Below are 24008 nucleotides of genomic sequence, written 5' to 3'. Positions count from 1 at the left end.
TCTCATCCATGGCTATATTGGTGTCGGGGTGAGTTAGAGCATAAAGAGTATCGCCTGCGTGAGCTCAGCTGATCACTTCAGATTATCATCTCTCTTTCTAAGCGACGCTGTGCATGAGTGCTCGAGGTCATCGCTCCCATATATACGACGCCGCCCCCTTGCGCCCATCACCGCCTTTATCTGCGTCTGGATCTGGCCGGAAGCCGAGACGTGCGAGGAGCTTTGTAGCGGCTGTATCATCTGTAGAGGTGGTAGCCGTTACGCGAGGAGCAGGACCGGGGAGACGGAGCAGCCAAGAGTGGAGGATGTATGTGATGACGACCTGTACTGTCAGCGGAACTCCGACTTGAGGAGGACGACACAGATAGGAGGTTGCGGGGGAACTCACGGATGCTAGTCCCTTTTGTCTCTCTGAAGGCGCTATCCAGACATGGCCCAGCTTCCATGTTGCTCTTGGCGTATCGGAACTGGTTTGGGCGGGGGATGAGGAAGCACCGCTGGGCCGGAGCGTAAATGTCCCGAGGATAGCTGGTCTGAGGGTCGGATCGGTATTCATCGCCTTGATCTCGTCTGTCCGTCTTATGACTGCGCACATCAGCATCTTCAGGTCGTGAAATGATACAGGAAGGAGAACACTCACTAGGATACTCCCAGCCCCGACTACCGGCCGGCGCGACCACATCCATGATCCTCTGCCGAGCTTCGTAATTCTCCGCCATGGCCGCCCCTCTCTCCTCCTCGGTCATCGACACGTCCTCGTCCTCTCCGCCCTCCCCTTGTCCTTTGATAACAGGCGCGGAAGGCGATAGATCAGACTGGAAATACTCCGTTAGGCAGTACCCATCGTATGGGGCCGGTAAGGGAAAGTAGATAGGTGGACCGGATCGGAGTGGGAGGAAGGAGTGGGAGCGGGGTACGGAGGGGCCCGCGGGGAGGAGGAAGGAGGGGGTGTCGGAGCTGGAAGGTTCAGCTTCGGCGGGCATGGTGAGTGCTGCGACTAGGCTGTTGTTGATGAGTCGAGATGCGACGAGATAGGGTGAGATGTACACAAAGGTCGAAGATGGACAAAGTTGCTGGATCTCGACTTCAGGCACGGATTTATCTGCCTCCACCGGCACCCATGGACCTTGAGATGACTTCCGTGTGCTCGCCCTCTACTTGGGTGTGGCCCGGCTAGGCTGCACCACTCGGCGAGAGAGACAGAGGAAGAGCATGTATACATGGGCCACTCAAGCAATATAGCTACAATGAGGCGGGGTATTATATTGTGTGAAGTAGTCTGATCATCATCCTCGCTGCCTGCGACCTGCGCGCCTGCAGCTGAAGCAGCTAGTGCTTCTCGTCCCATATAGCCTTGCCTACAGTGTAGGTTGAGGCGCAGAAGGTGAAGAAGTTTCCTGCCTGTTCTGATCAGCCTGAATTGCCTGGACCGATCGAGCAAGGTATGACTTACGGTGAAAGCAGTGGACGCCTTGGTCAAAGAGCACGCCGTCCCGCTTCCCCTCGCCGCGTTGCCCTCTTGGTCATCCCCATCTCCCACTTCCCTCCGGCCCAGTCCCGAGCAAGCATCCCGCCCGGTACTAGTAGCCACCGCGCCGTAGATGAACCCAGCGAGCAGGATGATGATGACGATGGTCTCGGTCGTGACTGGGATGACCCGACGTTTCCGGGTCGAGTCTTGGACGCGGTGTGTCGCGATACGGTAGAGGGTAGTGATCAGACCGCTAGGCCCGTCAGCTTTGCCGTCACATAACACCGCAGAAAGAGTGCAAGACTGTTTTACTCACAAGCCGTTCGCAACCAGTATCAAGATGTTGTCGGCTCCATTGGCAGGACGGGGGACGCGGCGGAGAAGCTGTATGGACGCCGCCGAGAGGGCGATGGAGATGATGCCGAATGTCAGGGATGCGACTCGGAAGGCGAGAAGGGCGCGAGGGGGGATAGTGGGGAGGCCCACCGTATGTCAAGCTAGATAAGAGAGTGAGGTTGCGAGATGGTGACAATAGAGTAGGGAAGGAGGGGATATGAGTAGAAGGAACAGTCAGCGGATGAGGGGAAAGATACGATACTCCAGCCCTTTATACAAGCGACATTTGGAGGACATGTCCATGGGGCTATGAGAGAAAAAAAGGCAGTGGAGCCGTCATCAAGAGCTTGGCAGTACGGTAGAAGCAGCAGCTCCGCCGGCACACAGCTGGCTGCTCCCCCTGAGTTCTCGTCCTTTGAAGCAGTGGGGCCGGCAGGAAGTCGGGGGGATAGCGGGGTCTTTGCAGTATCGGGCCGCATGTGGGGTGGGCGGGTCTGCTCTTCGGCATTGCGCATAGCGATGAAACGAAGCATAAGTGAGCGATAAAGGTATTCGGATTAAAAAAACGCCCCGGTGAGTCACAGAGTTGACGGTATCATGACGTCGATGGAGGAATGGAAACGCTCATGCCGTACCTGGCCTTGCTGTGTTCACAGACGTGGTCTCCTCTTGGCCTCTCTTGGCAGATCGCTGCTGCTCCTGACTCAGATCTATAGCCTGCTCAGAGCTGATTCGGGTTGATAGCAGGGATGATGCACTCATTGTAAAGCGTGCTGATAACCGCGCGAAGGGCGGAAGCGGATCCGTCAAAAATCTCGGAGTGTGGTGAGGCTGGGTGGTGGCGGTCCTTATGCACTTACCTGGCTCTTGCAGCGGGATGCATGTCTGCCCTTGCAGTATAGTACCGATGAGAATGGCTCGCAGATGAGCAGCAAAGATGAACTACTCCTCGCCACCGCCACCGCCACAGCTGGTGCCAGGGCCCTCGAACACCACGTGGAGGATAGCTCCACATTCCTCAAACCTTGAGCTTATTCAGGCCCAGCACCAACCACTCACTCACCCCTCCTATCTACTAAGACCGTCAAGCATCCGTGCACTGGTAGCTCAGTATATCTTTAGACCGTTACGTTAGCCACATCACCTGACCCCGACGCGCTGGTCGCATCCGCACGAAAGGCGTCTCAAATCTCCCGGGACATTCATATCAGCCAGAGGTTGCCTAACGCGTGCGCGTCATGAGCTGGCCTCGCGGACGACCTTCACTATCTACAACCCGCTAGTCGGGCCTACATCCAGGATGGAGCATGCTGCCCCTCTCGCCGGCCGCAAGGATGCTCCACCATCCGCTTCCAAGCAATCCGACCATCCCCTATCTCCCCATTCGCTGCCCATTCTACACGGCTCAAATCCGCGTCGGTCGCCTTCGCTCTTTGCCGTCCCGCTTCCGGAGGAGGCTGTCTCGAGTAGCTACTTCGGAGCATCAACATCCCGCGGAAGGCGAGAGCCCGATGCTATTCCGCTCGGCGAGGGGTCTTCTCGGACATCGCCCCGGAAGGATGGGGCCAGGAGGGACGGGCAGGGATATGGTTTCGAATCGCTCGGAAGGGATGAGGTGGAAGTCGCAAGGCGGAGATATGATCTGATGGATGATGAGCAGATCCGGGAGGTTTTGGTCCAGTGGGAGAGGATCGAACTGGGTGAGCGAGGGGACGAGGATATCGGCGTATTGGTGGACCAGGCAAATGGGATCTCGTCGGCGTTGCCTATCCCTCTGACCGGTAAGACGACGTCAGATATGTCGGAATCCATGCCAGAGGTCCTGGCAGGCATCACATCGAGTACGACCCCGTCGCCTCTCTTCCCTCCATCCCCACCACTCCACGATCTCGGACCCACGCTGTCTCGGTCGGACAACACTGGACGGACCGATCACCCGCTTCGCGTCCTAGCGAGAGCGGTGCTGGAGCTCCAAGACACGATTGAGAGACTACGCAAGGAGAACGAGGCATTACGGGGAGAAATAGCAATGGGAGGTCGAACGATACGAGGCAGAGATGGTGCGAGTCGCGGCGCTGCCGAGCGGGTGAGTTTCTCTATTACAGCTTTTGGGGAATTATAAGCAGGCGTGAGCTGACTGAGCAGAGGTCTCTGCATGATGGCCTAAACGAAGCTATCTCCACCTCTCTCACCTCTATTCACACCTTCTCCGCTGCGGCCACCCATCCCGGTCGCCTCCCGGACCCACCTCGCGTCCCATCCCCCGCGCCATCTTTCATCTCCCGAAGGCGCTCTCCTCCCCCTTACGGAGCTGCTCCATCTGCTCAATCTATCCGATCTGTCGATATGCGACCGCCAGAATCGATTCTCCCCTCCAGCCGCTCCATGCGGTCTTCCGACTCTCGGCAGGCCGATGCCGTCCTCCCCTCAAATCGCTCAGCTCGGTCCGTCGACGTCGGCGATACATCCGCTAGTCCGAAGGGTGCGTCTAGTGGGAGGAAGAGAGATGCTGCGCGCTCCAGCTGGACTGCGAGTCTGTGGGGATGGGGCGGGGCAGGGAGCATCAAGAAGGGGACGGGGAGGGACAGGCGGGGGAGCGTATCTTCCTCGTTGCGCGAGGAGGTCAGAATAGGGCAGGAGGCGGGAACGGCGGAGGAGGCCGATGGGAAAGAAGAGGATGAGCATGCGTGGCGGCGAGGTGATAGAGGAAGTGCGCCTGCGTTCCGAGCAGTGTTTTTGGCTACTGTAAGTAAAGACCTCTGGACTTGCTGTCCCTCGGAAAGCGGTGGGAATGCTGATCCCATAGCGCATAGTCACTCCTGACCCTTCCTCTATTCTCTCTTCTTCCCATATCGCTCCCAATAGCCTCATCGCGTACCTCGCCCACTCGCTGGTCTCTCATGCTCGAGACCAGTGTATCGTCGCTCGTGATCCGCCCAATACCCGGCGTCGCCCTTCCCGAGAAACACGGAGTCGCGCCGCCTCCATCATGAGCCAAGATAGCGGTACCATCGCTCAGGCGGACTCGGCCTCCGGATCAGGGCGGGAGAAGAGCTACGGCGAGACTCTGGCGGCTACGGCGCTATATGGCCGTTCTCTCCTCTCTTCGGTCTCGGGCGCGACTCTCCGTGGCGGCGGTAAATCCCGCCCAGCAACAACATCAGGCTATGCGGACGATACCATTCGTCCCTCTCTTCTCAATCGGACATCTGCTCGACAATCACCTACTACCGCCCTCTCCTCGTCCGGCACGGCAGATATGAGCGCGACCAGTATCGACGAGGTCCCCTTGCCATCGGTGGAGATGGCGTCTATTATCGCTGGGGAGAACCAACCTCCTACGGTCTTGCTATCGAGGCAGAATCTGGGGCTGTATTTCCAAGGTGGGAAGAAGCGGGTGCAGACGGCGACGCGATTCAAGGGGGCAGAACCGCCCTTGACCGATCGGTACGGGTTCATTTGTGAGTTATACCTGTGCCGAACCCGAGGGTAACCCTTATTCTGAATCTGCAGACGACATCCAACACGCGAGCATGCTCAAGGACGCCAGCGCGGCGGGCGTGCCTGCCCCAGCGTCTTTGAGTGGGGTCATACCAGGTGTGGAGGAGGGAGAAGGATGGATCGAGAGGAGACGCAGAGAGTCGGCTGATGCGCGGCCGGATCTCAAGACTCGCCGATCCGGAGACTCAGTCACTTCATCTCCATCACCCTCGGCTGTCCGGGTCGAGCTCCCTTCCACCGAGTCTAGCGGCCGTTCTACGCCGACCCGCACCGGCTCGACCTCTCGTCTACCTACTACAGACCCCCGTCATCGCTCTTCCACCATCGCCAGCCTGAACCCTTCCCCCGCTCGACCCGTCATAGCCAAAGACACTCTCACTGTCTCCGCCCGAGGCGCCTCGTCCCTCCGTTCTGTCGCTTCTCCACATACATCGCCCCTCCCCGATATCTCCTCACATACGGCATCCGTACCGTCCGTGTCCCGTGCGACGGTCTCATCCCTCCTCGACCAGCTCACCGAACTGCACGACCGTCAACAGGCCGAGCGGAAAGTCGAGTGGGATGCCTGGCTCGCCAAGCGGAAGCGAAAGTTGAATAAGGGGAAGGGCGAGACGGGTACGAGCTGGGGTGGGGATCTGATCGGAATCAGTCAGATGGGGCTGGGCGATGCGGAGGAATGGCGAGTGTTTGCCAGGCTGGTTCGGCATGGGATACCTTTGGCATATCGGGCGGACGTATGGGCCGGTACGTTCACTTCTACCCCGAGCCTATGAGCAAAGTCGCTGATCGCCAGAATGCTCTGGAGCCAAAGACGCGCTAGTCCCTGGCGAGTACCGAGAAATCCTCGCTGTCCACGCTACGGATGTATCGCCCGTACTCGCCGAGATTGAGAAGGACGTATCGCGGACTTTTCCGGGAAACATGTTCTTTGGGGGTGATGGGCCTGGAGTGGATAAGCTACGGAGAGTGCTCGTGGCGTATTCATGGCGGAACCCCAGGGTCGGCTATTGTCAAGGGATGAATGTGAGTCATCACGCCCAGACCGTCGAGTGATGACTTCTCGTGTCAGACATAGCTGACCTCCAGATGCTCGCAGCCACCCTCCTCCTCACGCACACCGACGAAGAACAAGCCTTCTGGGTACTATCCGCCATGATTGATCGACTACTCCCTACCGACTTTTACGCACCCTCACTCCTCGCTTCCCGGACAGACCAGGCGGTTCTCGCCGAGCTGGTCCAGGTGCACCTGCCGAGAGTGGCGAGTACGCTGGAAGAGCTAGGGGTGGATCTGGCTAGTATCACTTTTGGGTGGTTTTTGAGCTTGTTTACGGATTGTCTGCCTGTTGAGGTGAGTCTTGTTGGTCTGATCTTGGTCTTGGTGTCAGAGAGAACGTTGAGCCGGGGATTCGGGCCGTGGAAGAGCGCGGAGAGGGTGGCAAAGTGGGGAAAGTGGGGGAAATCGTCAAAGTTGAAAAGTCAAAGATCCAGTGTAGCTGATACCTTAGACGCTATTCCGAGTATGGGATGTCTTCTTTGTCGAGGGACACGACACCCTTTTCCGCGTCGCGCTGGCTATCCTCAAGTTGAACGAGGCGGAAATATGCGCGGCGGAAAGTGCGGGAGAGCTGTTTGCGTACGTGGCGGGGATGACGGGCAGGCTGTGGGCAGCGGACAAGTTGATCTCAGTAAGTTGGCCTGATTTCCTCGCGGAGTAAAAATGGTAGAGCCAGGGGGGCAACGACGAGCAGGCGCGTCAAGGCTCGAGATCGATTGACAGGCTGGTCACCTGCTCTTGTATGTCACAGAAATAGCGCTGATGATCGCAGACGCAACATGGGTACCGGCCGTTGCTACGACACACGGACATTGCGAGCAGGTATGCTAGACACCTTTCCATACTACAAGAGGCGTGACGAAGGATCGTTTCGGTCAGATCGGGTATCACTCCACCGGCCGGCATCTGGTGACAGGCGGATCTTCCGCCTTTAGGTGTGGTATGGAATTTCGCTCACTACGAGGGGCGCGTTCATGAGATACATGCTGATTCAGATCTGACCTATTCACACCTTTTTAACGCGAACTGCTTTTGCCTCATCTGCCCGAACCGTCAACTGTCTCCAGGCTTCAAGGGAGCTCGCTCGTCCAAAGGTACCTTCTTCTCTCCTTCGCGATAAGCGCCGTCGAAGACCTTTGGGTACCGCTCCATCATCAACTGACGGTGTCAGCGCTGTCTTCGGTATACTCACGTCGTAAAGTTCGGAGCAGTTCTCCATAAGGATATCTCTGACGGGCATTTGAGATTGACCGTAAGAGTTGCTGTTCATCAGATCTATCATCCATACCAGACTCACACTTCTCCGGGCGGACCGTAAATACAGACATAGAGCGTGGAAACGCCTGCTTCCTGGAAAGAGTCAGATCCATCGTCGACGAGGGTGAGAGACCACTGACAATCGCTTTGCTGAGTATGCTCGCAATGGCAAACGCCATGAAAAAGGCGTACACGACAAATGCCCTGGTGACGCCTCAGTACTAGCGCATATGCACATCAAGTGAGACGTAGGGCACTGACCATTCCCACCATCTGAGATTGAAGCTGACAGTATTGTTTCCGTCCAAGACTAGTAGAGGTCAGCCACCTACACTGACCGGCCAATGGCCTGGACTTACTCTGCATGTACAAATAGGTCGCTATCACTGCCACCACACCGCATGCCAAAGATCCGAAACCTAAAGCTACCTGTTCAGCTTTATCCGAAGAGCTACTCACCGTTCGCGACAAGAGCATCATTGATGAGAGCTCCCAGCCCATTTTTGAAATCTGGATAATGAGCTTACCAACGCTGATATCACCAATAATAGATACTCGTATCGCAACTTCCGTACTGACTGCAACTGACGATTTGTGGACAGTCTGTTTTGCTTGTCGTCGTTAAGCCTTGCAGCTATAGGACCCATCTTCTTGGCTTGCCGTCCTCCGAAATTCTCGCTCCAGTTACCTATGCTCTGCAGCTTTTCAAGGTGTTTCTGTGGTACGATTGCGCCTTTCTTGGCGAATGCGTAAGTGCGTTTGGCAGCCTCGGACTGTGGGGAGGTGAGCGAAAAAATGGACAAGAGGCACTCACGTAGCTGAGCTGGAAGTCATTCACTCCTGCACTGATCAGCTCGTCAGGACGAATCAGGACAAGGGTCACTGACCAATTACGATGCAAACATCTAAAACTATCTCAGCTTTCCTCATACGAAATCTCAAGGTAATTACCCACATCGGTTGAACTTCTCAGCCAGAGTTGCTATCATGTCAACCACGAATCCGAGCTGTAAGAAACGCGTCAGCTCGCCTGACCTCTCTTGAAGACGCTGGGTACCTACACAGCATGCCAGACAGCTGTTCAGACCTGGTACTAAAGGAGTCTCAGCACCCGCGTTGGAGGTTTGCGCCTGGTAGTGGTGGAACTTACTCGCGCCGATGATATTCTCCAATATCCAGACTGCTAGATTGATGAGGTCAGTGATCATTGCATTGAACGCCAGAGATCCTAAAGAAATCGTCAAGCTCGCCCATAGCGCGGCGGTGACGGTAGGCTTGAATCTGTCCAGAGGATTCCATTTGGGGTCTTGGAACCAAGCTCGCGTATCAGCGCAGATCTTGCGTAGGTTTCCCGGGAAAGAGTGGCGTTCGGCCGGCTCAATAGCACTTACCACTGTATGGTCCGCCGGCCAGGGTCGCAGTGATGATATTCGCTATGGTCTATGGGGTCAGCTAAGTCCCCGGCGGTTGAGGCTGTAGGCTCAACCTACTCCGCCGATCCAGTTCTGAGCGAAAAGAATATAGATAATAGCGAAGATCGCTTTGGCCCAGCCGCATCCTCCGGCTGCGTCGCATCCTGGGATCTCAGCTGGAGATGCTTATGATGATCGCAGCTGGTACGCAACTTGCCTGTGTGGTACGGGATAAAACGTATCAGAGCGCAAATGACCGCAACCGCGGCAACTGCGACTAAAAGCGTTTGCAAAAGCAGACCTGAATAGTCGTCAGCAACGGAAGCTCTGATAGCGGACGAGTCTCGCTCCGCCTAGCATACTCACCAGCTACAGAAAGGACATATACGCTTGGGTTAGCCCAGCCGATGCCACTGATAGCCCGTATCATCACTGCGGCGCGGCGCATCATGTCTCGAAGAGACTTGAGGCAACAAGAGAGAATGAGAAGAATGGCTACGGTGAAGGCTATTGCAGCACCTTGGACCTCTGATTGTTAGTAACCATGACTTTTGCTTACTGCCGGAAACACTGACGTCCGCGCATCAAAGCCGCTGGATGATGAGCTGAGGCGAGATCCAGATGATAGCGTGACTTACAGCCGCCTCCAAGAAGTGTCGAAGCAATCATCAAGACATGACCGCTCCAGACAAGCGCTAAAGGGAAGAAAATGGTGAACTACTTTCAGCTCGCGTGCGCCAGGTCACATACCGCAAGAAGTAATAGTGAGCAAGAAAGGCCAAGTAGGGAAGCGCCAGCGAGGATGCGCGCGACGTTCCTACTGATCAGCTGGAATAGGCTCAACAGCTGACACACCTACAGATCCACAGGAGGGGGCTGTTCCACCGCGAGGCCACCTGCCTCCGAATTCTGTCTCTTCTCGACTCGGAAATTCTTCAGAAACGAGGGTAGCTTTGCGTCATCGATATCCAGATAGATGTCCGCATTCTTGTGTACTTGAAAAATGACCCAGATAGCTAGTATCAAGTAGCTCACAAAGACCGCAATGAAAACAACGGTCCATGATCTATTTCGCCACTTGAGCTCGCCCTTGGAGTGTCGTCGGTTGACATTGTTGTCCCCCGCCTCCTCTTTCGAGCTTGTTCTCTTCTCGATTGCTGACATATTGACTGTTTGCTGTCTGTGACTTTTCGGACTCTCTGGTGAACACAAGTCAGGTGAGAAGGGGTCCTCGATTCCCTGAGGTCCGCCGATTGAGTCTTTTGCATGATCAGTGATCAGAGGAGGCAGGGGCTGAAACAGGCTGTAACAGGCCCACATCGATAAAGGAGTACACGGTGGAAACTGCCTCTGAGTCTCATGTATCAATGGCTCGGCCAGGGGGTTGTTGTATGAATGGGACGAAAGGGGAGTGCACATGATAGGTAGACACGCTACAAAGAGCTTGCAGGCGGTATGTACTCGCGCATGGTCAGATTTGCCACCCTTATCATCCGCCACACTCAGCTGGATCCGGCCCGGTAATTCCCGGTCGGATATCTTCGGTGACGTAAAGCAGATCGACGCGATCCGGCCGGCACGCGCGGCATGGGACCATTCAAGCGAAGCTAAGCTCTCAAGATTGGGTGGTATCATCGATTCATCTTCCCATCCACCAGTAATAGACCGCTTCAGTAGTGTACGTACATAGTCCTGCCCTGCCCTCTCACTAGTTTCACTCTCCACCTAGTCAACACTCATCGCTCGCATCCTCCACGCGATAAATTATGGGTTCTCAGGCATCGCGACCGGCGCCACCAAGTCCAGCCCTCGAAACGCTACCGGTTGCTATCAACGAGAAAGGCGATACCGACGCGTACGTCCATGTCGCCAAGTCGGGCGATGCCTTCGGAGAGCAGCTTGCTCCCTTCTACCTCGCCCAATGGAGCAAGGACTTTGACGAGGTGTGTGATGATCTGTCCTGGCGGTGACGATCGCGTGCTGATATCTCAGTCCCCCACGCTCCCGCTAGCGCGTCTCGTCCTATCCAAATCGGACCCGCTGCAGCAGCTTTCGGTCCGCAATGCCGTCGTACACGATGCCAAGATCTTCAACCTCCAGCTCAAAGGTACTGGACCGAAGGGCGAGTATCCCGGTCCTCGGGTCAATCAGGCCGCTAGTGGTAGATGCTGGCTCTTTGCTACAAGTATGTGGCTAGTCACTCGTCTCGTCTAGGAGAAGCTCACGTCTCAGCCAACGTGCTTCGATACGACATCATCAACCAGCTCAATCTCGGCGAGTTCCAGCTGTCCCAGAGCTATCTGTTCTTCTACGATAAGCTCGAGAAGGCGAATTACTACCTCGAGTGAGCCTCGATCGTGTGCTGATAGTCATATAAACACAGCTCATGCCACAGGAACATACTCGAGACCAAGGAGGAACCGACAGACTCGCGCATTGTGTCATACCTCAACCAAGCGCCCGTCAACGACGGTGGACAGTGGGATATGGCTGTTAATATCATCGGTACGTGCACTCACCCTTGACGCTATGATCTAGCTTACACCGACAGAGAAGTACGGTATCCTCCCTCACACTCTGTATGCCGAGTCCTACTCTTCCAGCGCATCAGCTCGCCTCAACCAAATCCTCACCGCCAAACTCCGCGAATACGCGGTCCGCCTCCGCGCCAATCCCGACCGTCGGCTTAAGGGCCAATTCATGGCTGAGGTATACAACACCCTAGCCATCACCCTCGGCACTCCTCCTCGGCCTGATGAACGCGTCAAGTGGGAGTATTACGACCGAGACGACAAGTACAAGAGCTGGGAGGGAACACCGCTGGAGTTCTACAAGCAGTACGGGAAGCGCAAGGGGATGGACCCAGGGGAGAGCTTCAGTCTGATCAATGACCCGAGGAACAAGTATGAGAAGCTGTATACGGTGGATAGACTAGGGAACGTCTGGGGCGGAAGGCCAATCCGATGTGAGTCAGCTCATCCCCACCTCGATCTCAAGCTGATGTGCAGATGTCAATGCACCCATCACCGCGCTCGAGGACGCGGTCATCGCCGGTATCCGGGCCAACACCCCTCTCTTCTTTGGCTGCGACGTCGGCAAGTCCTCCAACACCCCTCTCGGTATCATGGACACTGGTCTATACGACCTTAAAGCCGCTTATGGCTTCTCCTACAATATGTCCAAGGCCGACCGGCTCCGCATGGGCGAGACCCAAATGACCCACGCTATGGTCATCACCGCCGTTCACCTCGACGATAAGGGCCGGCCCCTCAAGTACAAAGTCGAGAATAGCTGGAGTGACACGGCGGGCGAGAAGGGATGGTTCATGATGACGGCGGACTGGTTCAAGGAGAACGTGTTCCAGGTGGTCACGCCGCGGTCTCTGGCGGAGAAGAAGTGGGTGGAGGTACTGGACAAAGGGGAGATGATCAGGTTGGACGCGTGGGACCCGATGGGGTCCTTGGCTTAGGTTGTCCGCTTCATGTTGTATGGCTTGAGAGCCGCTCGTGATGCATCCTAGATCGTGCCGCTTACTCATCTTACTTACTGCGACTAACACATATATAGCCTTCAACTTTACCCAAACCAGTTGGCGCTTGAGATACCTTTGTTGTGCATACCCTTGACGGTTTCCCTTCATCGACTTACTCCCTTCAGCTCCCCTCACCATTGTTCTCTTGATCTCGACCCACTTTATATCCAGATTCATCAGGGGATCACTGATTCGCAGGCGGACCCCCACTTATATTTTCAGAATGTCAGCCAACATCAGCGATAAGAGGCAAATCGACCTGCTCAAACTGACTCGATGGGGCCAGAGCTTCAACGAGTTACGGTGGGACCCTGTTCCACTCGGTTGCAAAGGCTAACTTACCAGTCCCATTCGCTACCGTTGGCTCGTCTCCTTCTGTCTCAGTCGGACCCTCTCGAGTCTCTCATTAACAGGGAGACTATTCTAAGAGACACCCGAACCTTCAACCTTCAACTGAAGGGTACTGGGCCGCGCGGCGCTCACCCTGGTCCCAGAGTTGCCCAAGCTGCTACTGGCCGATGCTGTCTATTCGCCCTTTGTCAGTGAAGCGGGTAGAGCTCAGCTCAGTGCTAATGCTTCAGACAACGTCCTGCGTTATGACATTGTCGACAACCTGAACCTGGGCGATTTCGAGCTCTCGGGAAGGTATTTGTTCTTCTATGACAAGCTCGAGAAGGCCAACCACTACCTCGAGTGAGCTAGGCCTTTTCCCCATGTCTGGTTTCCATACTCTGACGGGAGGTGAGCTGATTAGCCAGAAATATTCTGGAGACCAGGCATGAGCCTGCCGAGTCACGGATCGTGGAATACCTTAGCCGGGCGCCCGTGAATGATGGGGGAAAGTGGGATATGGCGGTCAACCTCATACGTGAGTCTTATGGCATTTTACACATGTCATAGGGGAAGCTGAGAATGGCAGGGAAATATGGGATCCTCCCCGAAACCGTCGTGCCCGAGTCGTTCTCCTCGAGCGCTTCTGCTGGTCTCAACAAGGTCCTCACCGCCAAGCTTCGGGAATATGCTAGCAATTTGCGATCCAATCCCGACCGCGAGCTGAAGGAAGCATACATGGCCGAGGTATTCAATCTACTGAGTGTCGTGCTCGGGACCCCGCCCAAGCCGGACGAAGAGGTCAGATGGGAGTACAACGACCGCGACGGACAGGCCATACGCTGGGAGGGCAGCCCGCTTGACTTTTATCAACAGTATGGGCGGCGGGAAGGTTTTGATCCAGAGCAATGTTTCAGTCTCGTCAACGACCCGAGGAATCCATATGGAAAAGTCTACCAGGTCGAAAGGCTCGGAAATGTCTGGGGTAGCAATCCCGTCCGACGTGAGTTGGAGCAGGCTGTGAGCTATGTAAAGAAGGAGCTAATGACTCAGATGTCAACGCACCCATCTCTGCGCTGGAAGACGCGGTCGTCGCTGCAATCCGCGCCAACACGCCCATCTTCCTCGGTTGTGACAGCACTCAGTCATCCTCAAGGTCGCTTGGCATTTTCGATACAGATTTGTACGATCTGCAGACTGCATTCGGTTTCGGCAACAGTCTTTCCAAAGCCGACCGCATGCGCATGGGCGAGTCTCGATCGACGCACGCGATGGTGATTACCGCTGCTCACCTCGACGCGGAGGATAGGCCGATCAGGTACAAACTCGAAAACAGCTGGGGAAAAGAAGTAGGGGATAAGGGTTGGTTCGTGATGACCGCCGACTGGTTCAGGGAGCATGTCTTCTCGGTGGTTGTCCAGAGAGGTCAAGCTGAGAAGAAGTGGATCGACATCCTGGACGAGGGGGAGACCGTGATGCTAGACCCATGGGATGTGCTTAGCATGCGCTCGTAGCCTTCATAGTTTAGGCCCAGCCTGCGCGATGTACCTTGTGAAACAAAACAGTACGATGCCACAGCGCCTTGAGGTGCTAGCCAGCCACTATATTGGGCATTGGGTGTCGGCGCGTTGAGAAGGCTGGCGCATGGTGTGCTTGAAGGAGGGAAGCAGGTGAGCTCAGAAATCATGGTCAGACTCTCCATACTCCAGTAACGAAGCGGAAGGAGGTCGGCCGAACGGTGTCTATGAAGGTCGTATACCCCGTTTCCTGTGGACTCTCCTTTGTCAACTTCCCTTTCATATATGACTTACATGTCCTCCCATGCACACCGCACACTCACAGCTCCGTCGCAACATCTTCCTCACGCTGTCAAGGTTGATGCGCTGCAAGCTCAACGCCTCTCATCTGCAACAGGCACTTCGTAGTCAAGCCCTTCAAGCTTCTCGGACAATGGTCGGTCACACGCGTACAACTGAGACGCAGGTGGATGTATCCGACGCCGAATTCCATCGTATTACCCCCTCGCATTTGTCTCAGTGGAGCAAGGCGATGGACAAGGCGAGTCTCCATAACATATCTTGATCTCGTTGATACGAAGGCTGACTTCGAACTTAGTCCCCTTCCCTCTCGCTGGCGCGCCTCGTCCTCAGCAAGTCTGATCCTCTCGAAATCCTCATCGACAAGAAGGCTGTCGTACGCGATGCGAAGGCTTTCAATCTCCAGCTCGAAGGTTGCGGGGCACGAGGGGAATACCCTGGTCCGAGGGTGACGCAAGGCGCCACCGGTCGATGCTGCATTATTGCCCTTAGTGAGCTTTGGTTCGGCGAGCTATTGGATCCTGGTAGTGGTTAATGATACAGTCAATGTGCTCCGTTACGACGTTATTGACCAGCTTAATTTGGGTGACTTCCAATTATCGGCAAGCTATTTGTTCTTCTATGACAAGCTTGAGGGAGCCAATCATTACTTGGAGTGAGCTTGAACGCCCTTGATGCTGCTGGGCGGAAGCTAACAAAGGAGGAACATCATCGAGACGAGAGGTGAGCCTATAGACTCGCGTATCGTGACCTACCTCAACCAGGCGCCTGTACGTGACGGTATGCACTGGGATATGCTAGTCAATGTCGTCGGTACGTCAGTAGTGGGCTAGTCGACATGATCCATGCTGATCCATCTAGCGAAATATGGTCTCCTGCCCAACTCGCTCTACTCAGAGTCATTCTCCTCGAGCGCTTCATCCCATCTGAACCAAATCCTCACGACCAGACTCCGAGAATATGGCTTTCAGCTGCGGGCGAATCCTGATCCGCAGCTTAAGGAAAAGTTCATGGCTGAGGTCTTCAATATCCTCAGTATCACCCTTGGGACCCCTCCCAAGCCAGACGAAACAGTCAAGTGGGAATATCATGACCGGGACAACCAATACAGGTGCTGGGAGGGGACGCCGTTGGAATTTTATCAGCAGTATTGCCGGGGGAAAGGGTTCGATCCGGAAGCGAGCGTTGGGCTGATCAACGACCCGAGAAACGACTTTGAGAAAGTCTATGAGATAGAGCGGCTAGGGAACGTATTGGGCGGGAGGAAAGTCAGACGTAAGTGTTCAATCATTAACGTCTTTGAGATGAGTACGGAGTTGAGGAGACAGATATCAATGCGCCAATCAAAGCCTTGGAGAATGCGGTCGTTACCGCTATTCGTGCCAACACACCTATTTTTTTCGGATGCGACGTCTCCAAATCTTCATCGAGATCGCTCGGTATACTGGACACCGAGCTGTATGACCTCCAAGCCGCCTTCGGGTCTAGCAGCACCGGCAGCCTGTCCAAAGCCGACAGGATGCGAATGGGCGAGTCGCGATCTACGCACGCACTGGTCATCACTGCCGTACACCTTGATGAAGAGGGCCAGCCGGTGAGATACAAGATGGAGAACAGCTGGGGAGAGGAGGAAGGCGACAAGGGGTGGTTCATGATGACTGCCGAATGGTTCCGCGAGCATGCGTACCTTGTGGTGGTGCCTGGAAGTCAGATTGAACAAAGATGGCTCGACGTGGTGGCGAATGGGGAGACGGTCATGTTGCCCCCGTGGGACCCAATGGGATTGTAAACTGTAGCCCGACATGAGATCAGTTTGTCCTGTTTGACCGTCAAGGTTGGTCAGTCAGTATAAAGTGCTCGTGATGTCATGCTCAGCTAGTCTTCACAGCGTCGGAGCGTACATGAGTAGCATGGCATCAGTAAGAATTAGTGGTGGGCTGCACAGCGCCCACCCGGTACTCACAAGACCAATCCAATAACACCTCCCATCTTTAGATTACAACACCCATACCCTCCAGCTTTGCCCACTCGCTCCCCAGCCCTTCCCTGACCTTCCACCTCTGCCCGTCCATCCAGCCCCGCACAACCTCTCCATCCCCTTCTTCTTCCCTATCCAGCACATCCACTCTCCCTTCCCCTTCCAGCGCCAAGACCGCCCATCCGATCAACATCATCCCCGGTGGTCTCTCCTCCATACTCTTCAGCGCCTCCTCGATATGCTCCAGCGTACTCAGTATCGCCCGCTGATCCGGACTGGACGCGCGCTCAATCACCGCAATAGGTAGATTGCGGGGGTAGGCGGCGCCATCGCGTCCCGATCCGGCCGGGTTGGTGAGGACATCGACGATCTGCTGTATCCGCGCGACGCCCATGAGGAGAGCGAGGGACCGGCTCCGTACGTATCCGGGAAGCTGAACAGACTTGCCAGCCCGCCCGACGCCCGTACAGAGGATGAGGGACTCGGCGACGCCGCGTTGAGTGACCGGTATGCCCATCATGAGCGGTCCGGCGAGGGCGGATGATACGCCGGGGATGAGCGTACATTCGAATCCGTTCTGCCGGAAGTAGAGGACCTCCTCCCCGCCTCGACCGTAGACAAACGGATCACCCTGCTTGAGCCGAACGACCGTCTCGCCCCGCCTCGCCGCGGTCAGCGCCAGCTCCATCATCTCGTTCTGTGCGCCCTCGTTGTTGCCCGGAAACTTTTTGGCGATATGCAGTTCGATAGTTTTGGGGATGAGCGCGAGGATCTCGGCGGGGACGAGCTTGTCCGAGAGGATGACGGTAGCTGTCCGGAGGATAGTGGCGGCGGCGACGGTGAGGAGACCGGGATGGCCAGGTCCGGAGCCGACGAGGTAGATCCTCCCTCCTTCCTTCTCTTCCCTCTGCACAGTAGACGCCCCCTCCACCGCTCCCTCGTGGTGCGGCAATCCCCCATCTGCAGCCTTGCGCTCCCACGTCCCCAAAGCCCGCTCAATGTCCCCTTCTCCCATCCGCCCGAGCGCCTCGTACGAGTAGTACTCGCTCATCTGGTGCACCCATCTCATCCGCCTCAACTGCTCATCCTCGTCCTCCGTCTCTACCGCCCGCAACTCGAACGCGGCCTGGTTCAGCAGACTTGGTGTGTCCAGCTGAGGCACTGCCGCGTTGAGGGGCGTATCCGGGTCGGTCTCGTCTGATATCCGTCCGCGCGCCGAGCGGGATGACGACCTCGCTCGCGCGCTCGTCCGGAGTCGACCGACATTGTCAACCGCCCGCCCCACGTCTGGCGGGAGACGCGAGACGATATCACGCCGTATCCGCGCGTTGAGGCGGCACCCATTCCCGTTGGTCGATACCGCAATCTGGAGGCTGCTGGGTCCGGCAATACCGGGGAAGCGGTGTACGGAGGGGAAGTTGAAGGTGGATAGGCGGGGTTGGTCCGAAATGTTGAGAGGGATATTGAGGGATGAGGCTGCGATAGCGATGAATTCGGCGGAACGGGCCGAGCGGCGGAACGAAGCGATGAGCGTGTCTGTGACGCAGAGCAGGGCGACGCGGTGAGATTTGAGTAGAGCGGACCAACCAGACCCCTCAAGCAAGGGATCCAGCTTGAGATAGTCGATCTGGCCCGTCTTGATCCGGTATCGCAACTCCTCGGACAGCTCGTCTTCTTGTTCCGACGCGGTAATGACGTCCGCCTCTGCCTCCAAGAGAGACAGTACCCGACTCGCCGCTAGCCGGTTGTGGCCGACGACCATGCACGTCCGCCCGATCGGGGTGAAGCTGATGGGGAGGGCGGCGCCGGGAGATGGAGACGGGAAGGAAGGGGTAGATGCGGAGGAAGGGCTGCCGAGTGAAGGTAAGGAGAGCGAGGAGGCGATTCGGGAGGGGATACCGCTGATCGAGGTGGCTTTGGCCATCCGTGCTCGCGTCCGCCGAGCGGGTCCAGCCGAGAGATCGTCTCCCTGCGACACCATATCCGCCTCTGTTACTTCTGAAGGCGCTTTGGCGTCTCCCTTGGCGTCCGCTGGAGCGGCGACAGATTGACGCAGAGCGGTGTGCTCCTCGAAAGCGACCTGAGTGGCGTATTCGCGGTTAAGCGCTTCGGTCATGAACCGGCCGAGAGCCGTGGCGACGATGGCGGGTACGACGATCCATGTTCTGCCGATCAGACAAAGCCATTGCGATTCAGTGAACATCACTTACACGTTGGGCGCAACAAAGCTAGTCCAGAAGAGCCAGCGGCTATTGTGACCGGTGCAGCACCAACCGCAAAAGTAGTCTAGAAGATCAGCTCAACCCCATCTACAGTCACTTTTTGCCATCCCGCGAAGTGTATGGTCACTATCCTAGTGGGTCCGCCCAGCGGCAAGCTGCCTTCCTAGCGCTTTGCGAAGCCAACTCAGCAGCCGATACCTTTACGTACCTTGCCAGAAATACAGAAGGGTCTTTGAGCATGTCATGACGGTTGCCGCAAAGCCCACGAGGGGCGCATGGCCATGATAGTTGTGCTCCTTCTGCCCAGGTTGGAGCTTGGAATTCCGAGACGAGTAGTGGCGGAGATAGAGATATTCGACATTGAGGATCGCCTCGAATACATTCATCAGGGCTGAGCATCAGCTGATGGCCTGGTCTTGTGATACAATAACTAGAGCTCACCCTGGGCGTTCGGAAACCCATCTCCTCGCTCTAGAGAGGGCAGACCGTAGATGTAGTCTACAGCGGCATATGGTACCATACTGCCCAGTCAGCTGAGGTCTCGGCTCGGCCCTGCGGAGAGGGGTTGATTCACTTGTATGGAGCCCATATCCAGGCCAAATCGCCTCCAGGCATACTCCTCGGTCTGTTGAAACAGTAACCAGCATCTACTGATCAGCGCCATCGCTCAGCCGGACACGGTAGGCGAGATGACCTACCCCACAGAACGATGATGGTGGAAAAGGCAAACCAGGCTGATACCCAAAGCCCCGGTTTCCGGACGATCGGCGCCATTTTGCCCGCGACCTCTGAGCCTAGCATCTGGCTACGATGAAGAGGGAGGAGATAGCGGGTTGAGGGGCGATGTATAGACAGAAGTGATCAGCAAAACCTCGATGAAAGATCACAATATTTGGGTTGCTTTTGGGTGTTCGGAATTGGAGCACGCCATGCAGGTGGAGGTTTACGGCAGAGATATCGCGGGGTGCAGCCAACGAGCAAATGAGCAAGTGTACACTCAACCGTACTTGGTGCTGACGTGGAGGAGTAGCTGGCAGAGCGAAGGCTCGGAGGCATCGCACAATGCGTACAAGGTTGGCAATGTTGGGAGTGGCGAGGAAGACCGAAGCCTGGAGCGGCAGGAAGACACATGTCCGCTGTCTCGTGCCCCTTCTCCCAGGCTGCAGCTCAGCTGATACGGCACGTCCAGCCTGTGATTGAGAGCTGTCTGGGATGATGTCGCTGCGCTCCCGAGCCCTCTAGCTAGTCCCTACAGAGCCCTACAGACTACCCTCCATTGCACCGCAGCAACGAAATGCTGGCCCTTTGCAGTTGCCACCGAGATAAGGTTTGGCCCTGTCGATCCCTCTGACGTCACCCTGCTGACCAGACTGTCGAATTTTGACCACACCGGTATACTGTAGACTTGGTATAGACAGCGGTCCGCAGTACCGCACCTATCACTCCTACCCACTACCCAGTAGCTCCGCTGTGCATGGGCATAACAGACTGGCAGACGCCAGCCATACGCAGACGTGTTACCTATGTCCTCCTGGTTCTCGGTCTGATATGGGGGATTCATCTCCTCCTCCCTAACGGGGTCAGCGTTGGCAGCCATGCTCCTGCATATGACATGTACGTCCACCCACGAGCTGAGTTGACTTCCAGAGCGATGGCCTACTATGACGAGGACATCGGTCAAGCAACCGAGACCATGGCGTACATAACCCGAAGTGTTCCGGTCTGCGCCTCCATGCGGAGGACGATATACGTCAAGGGGAAGATGGACTCGGAGAAACGGCTCGCACTGGGTGCGATGGCGGATAGAGTGGTGGAGCTCTCGAACGTAGGCAGAGAAGGAGAAACATACCTCGTAAGCCTCCCTCTCGAGCTCAGCTGATGTGAGAACCATATCATCCAACACTACCACGCCGGTCTCGCAGAATACACCATCTTTGCCCAGCCTCATCTCGCTTGGGACTGGATCATCAAGCCGCGGTTGGACGACCTGGACAAGTTTGCCAACATCGGATTTATGTCGCTCGGTCCATACGTCACGCAGACGTGCGGGAAGGACAGCAGTGACAATGAATTCCCGAGGATGGCGGATATCTACAGCGCGTTCAGGCAGGACCTGTGCCCGCCGTACCCAGTCCTGGTGAGTCCTTCTATCTGCCTAACTATGGACCTCAGGCTGATTGAACCAGGCCACTTGGGCTGGGCAATTCGTCGTCTCGCGCAAGCGTATACTCGCCAACTCGCTTGTCTCCTACACGAACCTCATGGACAAGTTCCACGCCCCGCCCGAGCACTGGATCTGGAAAGAGGGATGGGGAAATAACGAGCTGTCAAACCCTACTCTGGGTGAGTTCTGTCGCATCTCATCTCCACGCTTCTGAGGCGTCACTTGTACCACTTCTCGTCCCAGGACTCGCTCCTTTGCTGACCCCTTAGGCCATGCTCTGGAACGGACCTGGCCAATCATCTTCAACTGCACCGACGCATCAATAGCGGACATCTGTGGCGAGAAGTCAGGATCGGACTGCCTCTGCCTAGACTAGCACATCGCGGGTATTCATGGCATGTATATACGGTATGTCTCTGGTACAGCTTGCGTGTATGCCAAAGCTCGGTCTCTATTGTGCGTGTATGTACAGGTTTCAATTTAATGCTCTACTGATCTTACTGACTACAACCTACGCTCATCGTTCCTCCGCCCGTTCACCCAATCCGTCTCGTTCAGAGTCATCTCGGGCGCGCCGAATAGCGCATTGTCGACCGCCTCGACACCGAGCATAAACTACAGTATCAGCATAGCCCTTCCTACTGACACTAAGCCTGCACAGAGACTCACCGAGTGATCCTGATTCCCGCACTCGTACTTCCAGCTCCCAAATCTCCCTCTTGACCAAATCCCATACTTGTCCTTCAAAACCGGCAAGATCTGCTCCAGAGCCGCGTCTCGTCCGAGCGTAGGTGTGGGACTGCCTGATCAGCTGACACTGATTCAAGTACATTAAATACTCACTAGCCATGGTCAAACCTCCGCTGATAGGTTGAAACGATCTGATCCGTGGGTAACAGCAAAGACGTCGCTACCGCCCCTCTGATCGTATCCGCCAGTACCGTCTCCAGGTTCACGGGCTTCTGCTCGGACTGGCACACCTCGAACATGATGCTCCAGTATGGCCCGTCCGCTGGTTCCGAGTCCTGCGGGGCGGATCCGTCAGCGAGCTGGAGTGTGGGAAGGGAGGCGGATGAAGAAGGGGTGTTGTAAGGAGAATAGTTGGAGAATATGGTGGCGCGGTAGTATGGCGAGTCGTCCTCTGGGAAGTATAGCCAGCCTGCCCATCAGCTCCCCCTCGACACTCAGAAGCCGGCTGCGCTCACACTTGTCTCCGATCCTATCCGGCCTCGTCCCCCTGATCCCCAGACCCAGGATGATCGTACTGCTATACACCAACCCCTGCCTCGCTGCCGTCTGCATCCCCTCTACCCCCTCCTCCTGTCCCATACACCCCAGAAGCCCATCGACCGCCATGGTCGATATCAAATTCTTATACCGCACCCTCTGCCCATTCTGCAATACCGCCACCTTCTTCCCCGCCTCTATACGCGCAACCGCCCCGTGCTCGCCCAGCCGCATCTTCTTGGGAGGGATCGTCCGCGCCATAGCTGTCCAGATCCCGCCTGTGCCGTCCCGCGCTGGGAACTTGAATACCGCGTTCGGACCCCAATTCCCGGCCGTCTCTTTTGTGAGGGCGTTTCGGACGACTTGGCGCAGAGAGGGAGCGGCTACGCGTTCACCGAGCCATTTACATTGCATCTGGACGTCAGCTCTGCTTCGGGCATCGATGGTGAGAGAGGCGTACCTGTGTAGTCGGTACACCCCATACACGGAAGTTGTATGGCCGCATAAACACGTCCGCGATCCCCTCGCCCATCGTCCGGAGGATGTACTGGTCGAATGTGGTAGGCTTGAACGAGGCGTTCCGCCCTCTTTCCTCGGCAGCGAGGATCAACCCATCGAGGCACTGGAGCTGGAGATCCATTGGCAGCGTCGAGATGTTGTTCTGGAATGGATCTACCTGTCAGCTATGCGGTATCTCCATCTGTGAGTGAGACAAAGGCTTACAGGGAACCCAGGTGTTGGCGCAGCGGACATAGCTGACTCGTTGGTGGGTGAGCCAGTCCTCCTCGTTCGGCAGAGCCCGCTTGATAGCATCATCAAAGTACGCGTAGTGCCTACCTCGTCAGCTCCCTCCTCACATGGACGAGCAATGGGGGACATACGAAAAGATGACATGCCCCCCCACGTCAAACAGAAACCCCTCGGGAGTGGTATCGGTCGAAGCGAGCCCGCCTGCTACTGATACCGAGTCGACGAGGAGGAAAGACCGTGCGAGCTGGTCCAAGCGTGTAGCGGCACCCAGGCCAGTCTGTGCTGTAAGCTAGCGTACAGATAGCGTGGATCCCAACGTAAAAAGCCAAGAAAAGGACGTACAGGTCCAGCCCCGATTACGAGGGTTTCGACATCTTCCACGCCTGCTTCGTTGTCAAGTGTGTAAGTCATATCGTTCTGCTGTAGTGTTGAGGATGAGGATGAGAGGAGTGCGACAGAGTTAAATACGGCTGAAACTGGCAGACTGATACTCGAGCTGTACGGATGCGCTGCGGCCCCTTTCGACAGTCACCCCTGTGACCATTATCTGCCCCCACGAAGTGCCCCATGCCCCACGAATGGGCCAATGACCATGGCCGTGAGAGGCCGCGAACCTGTTCCAGAACCTATTCCTATCACTCAGCCATCAATTCCCGCTCAACGCCCTTGAAAAAATTGCGGTAGCCATATCTGCCACCGATAGGCACCGATGATGCGCAGCTCGCCGCAGCGCAGCTGGAAAAAAGTTCGCTGCGAACCCGCGGTGATATCGGGATGCCGTCAGCGATAAGCGAAGATCTAGGGTAACTATGACGCGTTTCAGGCTGTTTCAGGTGACAAAAGGACAGGGAAAGATCGCCGGGATTTGCCGAGAATGTGCCGTGCCGATCAGCGAGTTGCAGCACGTGGGTGGCGGTTTCGGGTGGCGAATCCTGGCTGGCGAACCGAGCTGTAC

General features: G+C 56.2%; 8 protein-coding genes across 8 annotated transcripts; 4 read left to right on the top strand and 4 right to left on the bottom strand.

Annotated features, from left to right (window-relative positions):
- Positions 1–127: 127 nt before the first annotated feature.
- Positions 128–983, bottom strand: MKK02DRAFT_29198 (uncharacterized protein; the record flags this gene model as incomplete). The annotated part of the gene is made up of 3 exons (XM_053087744.1): positions 128–322; positions 389–585; positions 641–983. The coding sequence occupies 3 exons, from the start codon at positions 981–983 to the stop codon at positions 128–130; spliced, it is 735 nt and encodes a 244-aa protein (XP_052943126.1).
- Positions 984–1444: 461 nt separating this feature from the next.
- On the top strand, positions 1445–2353 carry MKK02DRAFT_29197 (uncharacterized protein; the record flags this gene model as incomplete). Its single annotated transcript, XM_053087743.1, is given in 3 exon segments — positions 1445–1687; positions 1707–1958; positions 2075–2353. 3 exon segments carry the CDS (start codon positions 1445–1447, stop codon positions 2351–2353), a joined length of 774 nt encoding a protein of 257 aa, XP_052943125.1.
- A 754-nt stretch (positions 2354–3107) lies between these two features.
- MKK02DRAFT_18512 (rab-GTPase-TBC domain-containing protein) lies at positions 3108–7223 on the top strand (the record flags this gene model as incomplete). The annotated part of the gene is made up of 9 exons (XM_053085962.1): positions 3108–3893; positions 3950–4197; positions 4306–4552; positions 4614–5268; positions 5321–6052; positions 6102–6331; positions 6395–6658; positions 6816–6995; positions 7137–7223. 9 exons carry the CDS (start codon positions 3108–3110, stop codon positions 7221–7223), a joined length of 3429 nt encoding a protein of 1142 aa, XP_052943124.1.
- A 194-nt stretch (positions 7224–7417) lies between these two features.
- On the bottom strand, positions 7418–10197 carry MKK02DRAFT_29195 (uncharacterized protein; the record flags this gene model as incomplete). Its single annotated transcript, XM_053087742.1, has 18 exons — positions 7418–7522; positions 7557–7626; positions 7662–7714; positions 7762–7835; positions 7883–7894; positions 7981–8046; positions 8081–8131; positions 8211–8394; positions 8436–8461; positions 8509–8526; positions 8577–8603; positions 8772–8939; positions 9013–9061; positions 9112–9197; positions 9400–9561; positions 9609–9750; positions 9784–9850; positions 9893–10197. The coding sequence occupies 18 exons, from the start codon at positions 10195–10197 to the stop codon at positions 7418–7420; spliced, it is 1665 nt and encodes a 554-aa protein (XP_052943123.1).
- A 786-nt stretch (positions 10198–10983) lies between these two features.
- On the top strand, positions 10984–12502 carry MKK02DRAFT_18390 (peptidase C1B, bleomycin hydrolase; the record flags this gene model as incomplete). The annotated part of the gene is made up of 5 exons (XM_053085938.1): positions 10984–11218; positions 11266–11377; positions 11429–11538; positions 11585–11998; positions 12042–12502. 5 exons carry the CDS (start codon positions 10984–10986, stop codon positions 12500–12502), a joined length of 1332 nt encoding a protein of 443 aa, XP_052943122.1.
- A 4201-nt stretch (positions 12503–16703) lies between these two features.
- MKK02DRAFT_18534 (tetrapyrrole methylase) lies at positions 16704–19686 on the bottom strand (the record flags this gene model as incomplete). Its single annotated transcript, XM_053085966.1, has 8 exons — positions 16704–17882; positions 17964–18477; positions 18667–18855; positions 18901–18976; positions 19121–19303; positions 19354–19433; positions 19487–19562; positions 19611–19686. 8 exons carry the CDS (start codon positions 19684–19686, stop codon positions 16704–16706), a joined length of 2373 nt encoding a protein of 790 aa, XP_052943121.1.
- An 877-nt stretch (positions 19687–20563) lies between these two features.
- MKK02DRAFT_18466 (uncharacterized protein) lies at positions 20564–21452 on the top strand (the record flags this gene model as incomplete). Its single annotated transcript, XM_053085953.1, has 4 exons — positions 20564–20764; positions 20798–21049; positions 21099–21255; positions 21346–21452. 4 exons carry the CDS (start codon positions 20564–20566, stop codon positions 21450–21452), a joined length of 717 nt encoding a protein of 238 aa, XP_052943120.1.
- Positions 21453–21580: 128 nt separating this feature from the next.
- Positions 21581–23464, bottom strand: MKK02DRAFT_39323 (uncharacterized protein; the record flags this gene model as incomplete). The annotated part of the gene is made up of 8 exons (XM_053090538.1): positions 21581–21691; positions 21746–21875; positions 21920–22235; positions 22282–22717; positions 22764–22975; positions 23027–23136; positions 23185–23330; positions 23396–23464. The coding sequence occupies 8 exons, from the start codon at positions 23462–23464 to the stop codon at positions 21581–21583; spliced, it is 1530 nt and encodes a 509-aa protein (XP_052943119.1).
- Between the last annotated feature and the right edge of the window lie 544 nt (positions 23465–24008).

This window comes from Dioszegia hungarica (assembly GCF_025882075.1).
Source record: "Dioszegia hungarica strain PDD-24b-2 chromosome Unknown MKK02contig_19, whole genome shotgun sequence".
NCBI classification, from domain to species: domain Eukaryota; kingdom Fungi; phylum Basidiomycota; class Tremellomycetes; order Tremellales; family Bulleribasidiaceae; genus Dioszegia; species Dioszegia hungarica.
The sequence above is the reverse complement of the archived record's forward strand: the minus strand, read 5'-3'. Positions and strand labels throughout refer to the sequence as shown.